This window comes from Spinacia oleracea, chromosome 3, assembly GCF_020520425.1.
Source record: "Spinacia oleracea cultivar Varoflay chromosome 3, BTI_SOV_V1, whole genome shotgun sequence".
NCBI lineage: Eukaryota > Viridiplantae > Streptophyta > Magnoliopsida > Caryophyllales > Amaranthaceae > Spinacia > Spinacia oleracea.
This window is the reverse complement of record NC_079489.1, coordinates 18678163-18691484: the sequence shown is the minus strand read 5'-3', so window position 1 is coordinate 18691484 and position 13322 is coordinate 18678163. Positions and strand designations below refer to the sequence as shown.

Below are 13322 nucleotides of genomic sequence, written 5' to 3'. Positions count from 1 at the left end.
AGATTCTGAGGTTGTAATCTCCTTCAACTGAACTTTGTTTGGTTGAGTCAAATGGTGTAGGTTGGGAAATCTAACAGACTAAGACATGCTGCAAAATGTGCAACAAGAATTTGGTTAATCTTGCAGGATTACAACTTTTGAGTTCTTTTGAACATTGTTCAGTCTTTGGTACATAAACTTCACATGATCAATAAACCTTATTTTGAAATCCAGCTGAAACTCATGCTATAAACATTCAATTTTTTTTTTTAAAAGACCAACAAAGTTGCTTTATGTAAACTATACAATGTCTAAATAAAGTCTTCGACATCACATAACTGTAGGACTGCTGAACATACATCATTGACATTGCCTTTCGGGATTCAGCTGTAGATGAGGTACAAAACAAACGGTTTAATGTAGCAACTCAAGGTTTGCAGGACAAAATTGTTGACATTGCTTTATTCCAAAGCCTAAAAGCACGACCGGGTTGAAATCCTAGTTTGCTTTGGCCTCATCTTGGCGTTTGTTGTCTTCGAACTTGTCAATGGCTACCTGAACTTCATCAGTACCCCCCACAGCTCGCATGGTGTAAAAGTACACTCCGAAAACAAATGATGTCAGACCCCCAGCGACAATCACATTCTTAGTTTTGGGTGCAAGCGCACTGAATCTTGAAATCCCAGCCATCTTGCGAGTACTCAACTGCTTAGTGAAACTTCCAAACCTGCAAATCACCCATATAAACTCATCACAGTTATAAATGACATGAAATGATGTAACATAAAAGTACATTGCAATTTAGCACCGAAAAAGAAATGTTTCTTGTCCCTCGTAAATTGAGCTTCCGCAACATCTAAAGTTACAGTTATGTTTTAATGCCAATCAACAGCTTAAAAAGAGAACTGTGAGGTCGACAAATTATTGTTATAACTGGTTTTTCAGTTTTCACAACCAGACATGAGTATTGGCTTTAATGCTCGAGAATTCTCAGCCCCCTTCCACACTTGTATACATTATAAACAAGCTACAAAGCAAAGAACCCTAAATTTGAATCATGCTTTTTTCATTCTCCTTTTTGGTTGTGGTACGGGGCCTAAGGACTACCAGTTCATAGAGAACTTCGTACATGGGAGGTAATGGGCTAATAGCAACGTGAGTAACCTCCATAAATCCATGGGTATTGAGCAAGGCTATCATCAAACACAAAAAAGGGGCAGGGAACAGAGATTTCAAAAGTCATACACAAGGAAATTGAAGATACTGATATCAGATCACGAAGCAAAATCAGCAGCCATGATAGCAGACGCAAATTGATGCTAGGTGGAATCAGGAATCGAAATAAAGAAATTGGAGTTTAGCAATAATGTTTCCCTATACGTAGCCAAGAAGAAGGGCCTAGAATTTTAAGCACCGCAGATGAACCACCATAACCTTGTCCAGCAGTGATGGGGCAGGGTGGATGCAGGGGAAGGGTCCACCATACTGCATCTGCCGGCTACAAGCCGTGGGTACATACAGACACCACATCCAAACCCACTCCGGCCGAAGATAAACCCATTACCCGAAACTGTTCCAGCACCACAAGGACAACCAATTACTTGCTTCACTCACACGCTCTACCGACACAATTGAGAAACCAGATTTAAATAGAAACTTGTAGACAGAACTTATTAGGAATCCAAAACAGACTTCTTAAACTGTATCTGAATGGAAAAACTAGCTCAGCTACGAAGTTGAGCATACTGGTATAGAAATGATTGGTAATAAATAACTAGCAGTGGATTCATCAAGATAACCATGTACTGAATAATTTTCACTAAAAGGGTAGTCAATCACCATTGAATTTGCATATTGCATCAAGCGAACACTATAAAACTGAAATCAGAATTTCTGACATATCAAAATAGCGTAAAGCCAAGCTGGGTACCTCCAAATTGACTCCATATTAGCTGATGATCAAGTTACCCCCCACCCCCTCTTATCGAAACAAAATTTGAAGGGGAAGGCAGATGTCATTGCCCCGATATGTACAGGAATTGACTATACAGTATCTCCCCTCCCTACCCCATCCCAAGGATTATGTAGCTCAACAAAGGATATCCTAACCAATTGAGGTTAGCATGAGTGGTTAAGGGCCTCTTGCTCCTTAACCAAGGTCTCGGGTTCGAGCCTTGGGAATGGAAAAAATCTCAACTGGGAGGGATGCTGCCCATCGAGGTACCCATGCAAACTCCCACGGGAGATTACCTCGCCGAAGGCGGTGGGAACTCCTCGTAGTAGAACCAAAAAAAAAAAACAAAGGATATCCTAAAGCATCAAGGGGTTATCATGGATGATGGTTGTATGTTCTTAAAGTAGGTTAACCGCTGAATTCATTTGAAACCAATATTCTAAAATTACCCAAATTAAAATTTCTCGAAAAAAATCCCAAATTCCAATCTCCAATTCTACCTCCATTTCCAACCAAAACCCCAAATCGTATCTTAACAATAACAAAATTAGAGCAATACAATCGAATAAATCGTCTATGATGAATCGTAAACCCCACTTGCTCATTTCAAAAACCACATTTAAACCCTATACAATATAGGAAGTTTGATAGTTTCTACACATAATCACCAATAATCCAACATATCGGTCTAATAACAGAAAAATTAGAATGTCATTCAAAATCAAAATGCGTCATAGTTCAACGGATTGATAAAGGAATGATTCAAAAATAGATTATAATTAATCATGAGAAGGTTGCGAATGTTTGATAAAGAACGAGAAACACATCGCAAAAATGCGGGTATTTAAGGTTCTGTTGCAGGTGGGAGTGAGAGATATTACCAGATTAGCGGCGGCGAAGATGGCGGCAGGGAAGTGGCGGAGCTTTTTTAACAGACCGAATGAAGTTTCAGGCGTAAAATAGTACGAGTACTCCGTATTGAAATCGCACCGTGTAAAATTTATATTTGCAAATGCAACGCAATGTACTTTTCTAACACATCTTGAAAATTGAAATTAATAACAAATTCTTACTTTCAAATTAGGTTTTACACTCTTAACTAGTTAGTGGCCCGGATAATGTCCCGGAATGTTGTATATAATTTGAATTTTTTAGTCATTTTAAATTCAATTATAAATTTCTTTATACTAGTGTGTGCCTGTGCTAATGCACGGGATATATAAATGACAACAATAGTTAGAACACTGAAAAAGGCGGTCTAACTTCAAACATCAATTGTAAGATAAATATAAACAATTTGATAAATGCTTTATACTTCAAGTTGAGTACCGAAATTATTATAAGTCAAGCAATTACAATCTAAGTTGAACCATTGTAAAAAATTAGAACAAACAATAGCGAGAAAGGAGTGAAAAAACATGAAAACGGTTAGTCGAACGAACCCAATTCAAGAATAAATTAACCGCCTCAATGACATACTTGGTATATACCTAAGCCATGTTACTTTAATACTTTGGTTGACATAGGGTGTCGGATCTTCTGTCACTTCGACACGACATGATACCCAAATATATAGTGGCCTTGTATGAAATTTATTACATCGAGAGTGTTGGATCCTCCATTCCCTTGTCGGACACGACCCCCAATAAGAGTATGAGTAATATACTCCATAGCACCTAAGCATATTCCATCATGTGACTAAACATGACATGATAAAAGATCATAGTCACATTAAAGGTAAAGTTTTGCGCAGTAGTTCAAAGATAAATCACAATAATATTTTAAATCATTAGATATTGTTTTCGAGTCCTAATGTTTTAAAGTTTAATCAAACCATCTCATGATAATCTTCTTAGAATTAACAACATTTCACTTTCATTTGTCTATTATGCAAGAGGCACATAATGACCATGCAATATTCAAGGAAAAATGGTATAAAAAACTGCTAACTTTTTTGGTAGAAATGCAAATGGACTTGAAGGTTTTTGTGAATCGGATAATGGAGGTGATTTGGATGACCAGAAATCAACTTTCAGTTATGTCTTTACTTTGGATGGTACGACCGTGAGTTGGCAATCAACGCTACAAGATATATATTATAGCTCTTTCAACTACGGAGGCCGAGTTTATGGCCATTACCGAAGCATTCAAAGAAGCAAAGTGGCTCAAGGGTCTAGTGGGAGAGTTTAGTCCATGTTCAAGCTTGGTGTCCGTGTTTTGTGATAGTCAAAGTGTCATACATTTGGCTAAGAATCAAAACACATTCTACAAGAGAACCAATCATATTCACATCAATTAAAACTTTGTTCGAGATGTGATATCTACGAAAGAATTTCTCTTGAAGAAGATTGGTACCGAAGAGAATCCCGCCGACATGTTGACAAAGCCTTTGCCGACAACTAAGTTCACTTTGTGTGTGGACTTAGTTGGTCTTTCTCAATGGTCGATGTAAGCCCATAAGGGTTTGTTGGGAGTGTGTTTGGAGCATAGTATGATATTACATTATGAGGAAATGTGGAGGATTCAATTCAAGGTGGAGAATTGTTATGCGTGCCTCGAATCGTCCTTGAAGGATGTTAGGATGTTAGGTTGTTATATCATGATCTACTCATTAGATTGAGTTGATTCAAGTTGGAGGTGAAAGCTTGGTTCTATAGCTTTCCAACCCATGGTCATAACTCATAAGCTTGCTTTGGATGAGAAATAAGGGAGTTATGACTATTTTACGAGAAGTTGTTCTGAAGCAGGGGAAGTTTGGTTGAACCTGCTGGAAGTTCGGCTGAACCCTTTAATGGTTCGACCGAACATGAAAAGAGTCAGTAGCTTGGAGATTTTGGAGGTTCGACCGAACATGTTTGAGGTTCAGCCAAACTTTCTGGAAGTTCGCCCGAACCTTTTGATGGTTCGACCGAACAAGAAAAGAATCAGAAGCTTGAAGATTTTGGAGGTTCGGCCGAACTTTGGGTTGGTTTGGTCAAACCTGACCTTGGTTCGGCCGAACCCTTTAAAGGTTCGACCGAACCCTGCGGGTGAACTGTTTTCTTCTCCGCAGCTTCAATCGACGTGGTCTTTTCTTGTCCCTTAGATTGTTTTGATGTCGAACACTATAAATACCAAATGTATAATGAGATTTTCAGAATTAAGAGAGAGAAACACAAGTGAGGTTGAAACCCTAGATCTAAGCATACATAGAAATCTCTCTTCTTCATCCTTGAGAATTTCTCTTTGTAATCCTTTCTCCATTTAAGAGCAATACAAGCTCCAAACCCTCCCCCATGGTGGATGTAACTCATTGAAGAGTGAACCACCTTAAATCTTTGTGTGTGTTTTAATTTCTTCAGTTATTTCTTCTCATTATTTTAATATCAAATGGTCATACAAATCAACATTGTAGCCCAAAAGGGTCATTCATTCATAACATGATCAATAGAAATCTTTACATTTTTATAAAACCAAAGCGACAGCCAATATGTAACGGATTATAAAATGGACGACATTAGTTACAACAAATTATTCAAAACCTAGAATGTAGGAATAGATTTTGGCCCATCGTAAATTTGCCAGTTTGAAGAAATTGAGGAGGAAGAAGGGCAAGTTGAGCTCCAATGTTGGCCGCAATCTCAGCCGTGCGACTCCCTTTACCACCAGTCATACCAGTTTGTGTAAAACCAGGGCAAAAGCAATTAACACTAATATTAGAATCTCTTAATCTTGTTGCTAATATCTTTGAGTATGCATTTAAAGCTAGCTTTGAAACTGCATAATCTGTCCATGCTTTTGGCCATCCTTCTTTTTCCCATTTCCCTTCTTTCACTTGCTTTAGAAACAATCTTATTACTCCTTCTATCTTCTCCTCACTTAGATTTTCCTCGTCTTCTAGTATCGCTCTTACTTCTTTATTTTCCACATTCTGCATATGTTTCGAGATTCAAAACTATTTAGGAATGTACGATAAAATCACGCGTTGATTGGTGGGGGTAGGAAGTGTCTCTGGATACCAAAAAGAGGAATAAATACGTACTTTTCAGTAGCAACGATCTACTTCCTTCGTTCTTTTTTAGTTGACATACTTTTCTTTTTGAAAAGTTCTTTTTAGTTGATACACTCTTATTATGAATGTAAATTTCTTATTCTGGCCACCCTTATATGGGTATGTGGGTAAATGGTCAAGACTCTGTTCTATTCGACCTATTTTGTCTGAACTTATATTATCTTAACTTATTTAAATTTAACTGAACTTATTTTAATTTATCTGAACTTATTTTATCTGTAAAAAAAGTTATTTTGACTTAAAAAACATATTTGTGAGTTAAAATTTCTGAAAAAAACTTATTTTTTCCGAACTTAACTGAACTTATTTTGTCTGAAATAAGTCAAAATAAGTCGAATAGAACAGAGCCAACACTCCAAAAGTTAGTGGGTAAGAGTATTGTCTATTACTTTCTTTTGTTCATATTTCTTTAACATGTGTGCCCAAATAAATTGTATCAACTACTCCCTCCGTCCCTTAATACTTGACCTGTTTTCCTTACCGGGCCGTCCCTTAATACTTGACCTGTTTCTAAAAATGGAAATATTCTAATAATATTATATTATTTCTCACCCCACCCATATTAACCCACCTACCCTTTACTCCATACAAAAGATAATTAAAAATTCAACCCCTACTCTCCCCCAACCCCACCTCCCACTAACTACATTAAAATAATACCCACTATCAACTACTACCTATTAAATTAAATAAGTCAATTCAAGTCCATTAAACTCTGTGCCGGTCAAATCGGGTCGAGTATTCCGGGACGGAGGGAGTAAAAGAGAACGGAAAAAATATGAACTATGGAATAATATTTAAAACAAGTACTAGTACGGAGATGTTTACTTACATGAAGTAAGCCAAGCCTTGAAGTGAAGTTGAGAATGCGACTTTTATAAGTGGATGAGCATCGGAAGAAAGGCAATAATGCTTCTATCAACAATTTTGGACCGTAGAAATTAGTGTTGATCACTATTTCTGCATTCTTGACAGAGTTTTCATAGATCCCATTATATGATACCGCGGCATTGTTCACCTGTAATTTAATGGTAACCAGTTAATAAGGTCCTGTTTTTTTTTGGCTTAATTTCAGTTTCATGACTTATTTTGTAGTTCAGTTCAGTTCATTTCAGTTCAGTTAATTTCAGTACAGTTCAGTTAATTTCAATTCAGTTCAATTCAGTTCAATTCAGTTAATTTCAGTACAGTTCAGTTAATTTCAATTCAATTCAATTCAGTTCAGTCCAGTTCAATTTAATTCAGCTCTAAAGAACATGACATAAGTATAAACTAGTAACCGTCGAATACCAATGGTAACTTTTATTTCTTGGAGATGGGAATCATGGGATACAAATGTGCTTTCGGCCCCCTAAGCCCCAACTACGTACGAAAAGTTGTAAGTTTGCACAAATGATTATTTGCGGTAGGGCTGTGCAAAAAATCCGGAAAATCGAAACCGAACCCGAAAACTGAAAAAATCGAACCGAAAAAGCGGGTAACCGAACCGAAATAATAGGGTTAGGGTCGGATTTTTTTATTTAAAAAAAACCCGAACCGAACATGCGGGTAACCGACCCGAAAAGCGGGTACCCGAACCACCCGAAATTATAAAACTTAATTAAAAAAATAAATAAAAACACTTTTATCCATTTATTCAAATCAATTTTTGTTTACAGTATTGAAATTTTTTGATTTTCCCCCTCAATTTCCCCCCTCAATTTTCATATACTACATTACTACTCCAGCCCAATAGGCCCAACCGACTCCAATACTCCAATTACAAAGTAAAATTAGGGTTTTACACTTTCAGTTATCACTTTTCACATTCAACATTTCAACTTCCTCAAAACAAAGAGAGAGAAAGAGAAACCCTAGGCGAGTAACTCTGTATCTGTATAACTGAGTAAGCGCCGTTCTCCACGGCTCCACCTTCAGGCTTCAGCGATTTCATCCATCTTGGTAGGTTATTTGATTGTTTGAATTTTGTTTCATTTTCACTTATATCTCAATTGTTTCTGAGTTTTATAAATTTTAAGATAGAAATGTTGTAGACTATAAACCATTAAACCGAGATGAATCACGAGCTTTCCTTCAATTTTAGTTGTAACAAAAAATTCAAACGCACTATACTAACAAATCACCCAATGATCTCATCAAATCAGGTTTGAATTGAATTCTCTCCTAATCCATTTGACCTTTTCAATTTTCATTCATTTGATTTGTTAAGAGACAAAAGTTAGGAAGGTTGTGTGGTAGAAATTTCGGTTTAGGTCTCTGTTTAAGTATAGCTTCAACTTTCAAGTGTTTTTATCTCTTTATGTCATTATGCAATTTAATTAATAAAGTAATTATTCTGTTTGTTTCAGATTTGGTAGAGACATCTCTCAATGAAATTGAAATCTTGAACAAGTATGATGTTTATGGCCGGAGATCGTTGCCCTTTTGCTGCTAAAGTTATCAGTTTGTTGTTGTTGTAGCTATTTTAGTTGATGTTGAATTTAATGCTTTAGTTAATGTATTAATGTTGGATACTATTTTCTAAATTTCTACTCTTCATCTTCTTAGATCAGTTGGTACTTGGTACGCTGCTCATCTGATATTCTGATGTAGTGATGTAATCAGAGATTTTAAAACATATTTACCCAGGTGGTTTTTTTCCTTCAACTAAATACGATTACATTATTAAATATGTACAAATTAATGTGAACTATTACCCGACCGAACCGACCGGAAAAAATCCGATATCCGAAAAAACGGGTACCGGTAGTTGCGGGTACGATTTAGGGTCGACATTCTTACAACCCGAAATAAATTATTAACGGATACCCGAAATAAATTACTAACGGGTAACCGAATCCGCATTTGCACACCCCTAATTTGCGGTGCATAATGGGGGGCACTAAGGCTTTTTCAAAAGCTAGCATGCTTTTTTAAATTAGGTTGTCAGCACCAACTTGGGACCCAAGCTTCACATTCTGCAAAATGTTAAAGGTTGCTAATTTGGGATTCGACATTATTTATACACTCTCTTTCGCATATCTTTTGTGATTAATTTTTTATACGTAAGAAAAAATATGTTCATTTATTTCGTTCTTTACTAGATTTGTCTCTAAAACTCTCTTTATAACTTTTACTAATGTATAATCAGTGACGTTAATGACTAAAGTTTCGCATTGACAATAACGGTAACATTTGTTTTTGACGAAAATGAAGGAGGCTTCAAATAGTGCAATTATAAATATAGAAGCTGGTGAAGTATAAGGTGTTATATTATGATGAAATATGGAGGGGTCCTCAGAGTCCTCACCCACCAGACCACCAACTTTACGTGTGTGATACCTTCACATGTTATTATAAGTAAATAATTAAAAATTAGTTACCTTTAAGATACAAGGTGTGCTTTTGATGTATGAATTGAATATATATCTTTTCAAAATCATGTATAGTACTTCGAAAGTAATTTTCTTAGAGCATGTCTTCTATTAGACTGTCGAATCAAAATATTTAGTCAGATTAACTAAATTTTTTGTTTCACTATTTCAATTTTTTAATTTCACCATTAAAGATAAGATCATGTAACAAATATTGTCACAATTTATGAATAAAAATTTCAAGAATACAAGTACAACTATATACACACACTATACCAATTAGGGAAAAAAAAAAACTAAGGAGTACATATATTAGTCTACTAGTGGTAGATATTTAAGTTGAATTTAAATAAAATACACATGCAACATCCATAAATTTAATAATCTTATAATCATTGAGATTTCAGATTGGTGTTCATTATACAATTATTAGAACTTTATTATTCACATTCACACTTCATATTATTCATTTCACTCTAATACTAATATTTATTATTATCATCAAAAGAAAATTTGAAATAACTTTTTTAGCAAGTCTTTGACCTAACTATGACAATCCACCAATCAAGGTAATAGTTGGTACTAAATATCTAAGAAAAAGTATAACTAAATAACACTTTTTTTTATGGATCATATGAATCTAATCCAACTGAATTAGACTGAATTTTACTTGTAGTTTTCATTAAAGGTGAACTAAACTGAACTGAAAATTTGAAATAAAATCTAAAAGAACACGGTATATATATGATTTTTTTTATTTAAAAAAAAAAAAAAAAACTTACTAGAATGTCAAGAAGTCCAAAATTGTTGTTGAACCAGGAAGCAAAGAGTGATATAGAATGAGGATCAGAGACATCAAGGATGGAGAAATGGATATAATTAGCAAGTCCTTCATTTCTGAGCATCTCCAAAGCTTGTTTGCCTTTGTTTGCATCTCTTGCTGTTAGAATTACTGTCACTCCTAATTCTGCTAATCTCTTTACCATTGCTAATCCAATCCCTCTATTTCCTCCTGTTACTATTGCTCTTGTCTCTTTCCCCCACCATCTGCGTCAAATTTAATCCATCTTCTTAATTTATTAGAACTAATCATGTACAAATAGATATTCACCATATAAAGTATTCTTTACAAAGTATTTAAGAAAATGAACATTAGGCCGGTTTTCCTATTTGAAGGAAAAACCTACTACTACAAAAAATCGTACCATTAACGACGGGAAATCTCGTCGCTAAAGGCCAATAATCGTTGATTAATGACGGAATTTCCTGTCGCGAACCCGTCATAAAAGGAGGCCGTCGTTAATGGAAAATTCCGTCGTTAACCCGTCGTAATATATAGACATTTGCGACGGTTGTTCCCGTCTTTGTTTGGTTGTTAAGCCGTCGCAAAAGGGCTTTTGCGACGAAATTTTTGACTCGTCGTAATTAGGTTGTCGTTAAAGATACAAATTCTTGTAGTGTGCGATCATAATAGAAAATGCGCACCCTAAATAAAGGAAATAAAATGAGGAGAAAATTTGACATAAATTTACCAATAAAGTATTTCTCAGTGGTTAAAACTGAGTACCTGGGTATGAAAGACCACGTTTTTAAATCCCATTTGTAATTGATATTATCTTTGTGGCTTATTAGCAAAAAAAAAAAAAAAAAAAAAAAAATTGACATAAATTTAACCAATGAGGGCTTGTGAACAAAACACATTCATTCGAATATGTCTAAATATCATTTGCTTATGATGAGAGAGAGAGGGGAGAGAAAAGTTACCTGGTGGAAGAAAATAATGGGTCTTGGCTAAGTTCCATATTTGTTGATTAATGAGTGAGATAATTAGATGAACTAATTAAAAAAAAAAAGTTGAAGAATGGGAATTGTATTGGTGAAGCAATCAATCACAAGTAATTAAGATGAGAATTAGCAAAGCATTTATGTGTATATATATACTCCATGCAGTGACTAATTCTAGCTTGATTGTATAAGGACCAGGTCATGGGGAGAATGTGAGATTAAACAACACTTTGAAAAAACGACGGCCATACAATTATAAAATAATACTCTAATCATACTTCATCCCAAGTATTTAATCATATCATATCACATACCTAGTATTTAACTGTCAGTTCATACTTCATACTCCATCCGTTTCTTATTGATTTTCCCTAGTTTAACTGTGCACACTTTGAAAAAAACGACGGACATGTATGACTATGTTTTTCTTATTTATTTGAGAATAAATTAGTACAGAGTACGTAGATTCTCTCAAATTTTAAATAGTTGCAAGATTTCAAACGAGAAAAACATTAAGAAATAAAAGGAGTAATATGCTAGATGGGTATCAGGGTATATGATGGACTGGTGGATGATTGGCATATCCACCTACTATATTAGATCACGTGCATGCACGGACATTTTAAAATTATTAATTGACCATTTTTTAATAAAATATTTGAGTAACAAAAGAATTATGCAAAATAATGTAGTACGGAGTACAAAAATCTTGACATAGTTTCGAAAGATTAATAAAGTTAGGATGGAGTATATATATTTCATGATTTTATAGATTAATTTTTTGAGAAATAAAATTACAGTAGAAAATTTATATTTAAGATCAAATAAAAAGGGAATGATAAATTTTAATCAAATATACTGAATCTTTTTCATAAAATAGTGTTGAAATAAATAAATGAATAAAAAGGGAACAAAATTTTTGGCGGAAATTTTTTCACAGAAAGGTGACATGTGTCATTTTTGGTGTTTGTTTTAATAGAAATTAGATAATAAATAATTTGATTGTTTACTTACTGCCAGACTGGCTTGTACAAATAACAAAGAACCCTCGTTAACTTTTGGAATTTTTTGTCACGGTGTAACTTCAATTCTTTATACGATACTAACAGGTCTATCATTTTGTTCAAGGTAACAACACATAGACAAAGAAATGAACTTAATCGTACTTTATAATTTAAACCACAGTGTGACAACTTAATCTAGTTGATTTTCCAACCGACCAAAGTTTGAACCACAGTGTGAGTGTGTGACAACTTAATCTAGGTAAGTTTCTCTCTAATTCGTATACAAGTATATAATTGCCAATTGACACTATACGATCCACTTCTACACGATTAAAATAGTAATATAGCACAAAACTAAACTTTGACAAAAGTCTAAGATCCTCACCTAAAGTATCATACAATAATTAGAATTAGAACATGCTATCTTCTAAATATTAATATTTAATTTAACTTAATTACTTAGTCAATTCCTCATAGTTTTAAAACTAATACAAATCATTTTCAGACTATGGTGATGGTCTATGGACATTGATCCTAGCAACTTCAGGTATGTTAGGTCAGAAAATAAGGGTCAAATACGGAGTATTTCTCTGTAAACTATGTTTTTAAAGATCTGTCGTCGTTAGCTAAACATCCCTTTGACCGTGTCAATTAAGATAAGACCGTGTCAATTAATGTTTTAATTACAACCTTTCTATTTTGGCAATTTTATCTAATTAACTTTGCCAAACCACCCTGATTCATATTCAATAACGTAATTCACATTTTCTCCAAATTACATGTAAGAATGGGAACATACATGAATGTAATTTACTATTTATTCGCTTGTAAAAATTGAGATGAACCGTAAATATTACAACTGAAAAACGGAGGAAGTACATATTGCAAATGATGAAGAGAGTTTGACTCATAACCTATTTGTACCCTGTCCATAAATAGAGTAAGACCTCGTTGATATATTTTACTAGCTAATACGAAGTATTCACTAACACAATAATTAAACAGACTAACAGATTATAGCTTAACATACACGTGGGGTATAATATCTATGACGTTGGTCAAATGGATTACATTTTCTTTTAACCAGAAAATAAAGGATTACGTTTCTATACTCCGTCTTTAGTTACATTACTATACTCCCTCAAAAAAAAAAAAATAGCTTGTTTTAGTAATGCAAATATAGAATAAGTTAAAGA

At 34.4% G+C, this 13322-nt stretch overlaps 2 protein-coding genes across 2 annotated transcripts; both read right to left on the bottom strand.

Annotated features, from left to right (window-relative positions):
* Positions 1–79: 79 nt before the first annotated feature.
* Positions 80–2971, bottom strand: LOC110785397 (uncharacterized). The gene is made up of 2 exons (XM_021989826.2): positions 2815–2971; positions 80–706 (listed from the first exon to the last, which is right to left on the bottom strand). Exon 2 carries the CDS (start codon positions 667–669, stop codon positions 478–480), a length of 192 nt encoding a protein of 63 aa, XP_021845518.2. The 5' UTR covers positions 670–706; positions 2815–2971; the 3' UTR covers positions 80–477.
* A 2350-nt stretch (positions 2972–5321) lies between these two features.
* Positions 5322–11827, bottom strand: LOC110785380 ((+)-neomenthol dehydrogenase). Its single transcript, XM_021989811.2, has 4 exons — positions 11102–11827; positions 10120–10384; positions 6817–7002; positions 5322–5843 (listed from the first exon to the last, which is right to left on the bottom strand). Exons 1-4 carry the CDS (start codon positions 11137–11139, stop codon positions 5448–5450), a joined length of 885 nt encoding a protein of 294 aa, XP_021845503.1. The 5' UTR covers positions 11140–11827; the 3' UTR covers positions 5322–5447.
* Between the last annotated feature and the right edge of the window lie 1495 nt (positions 11828–13322).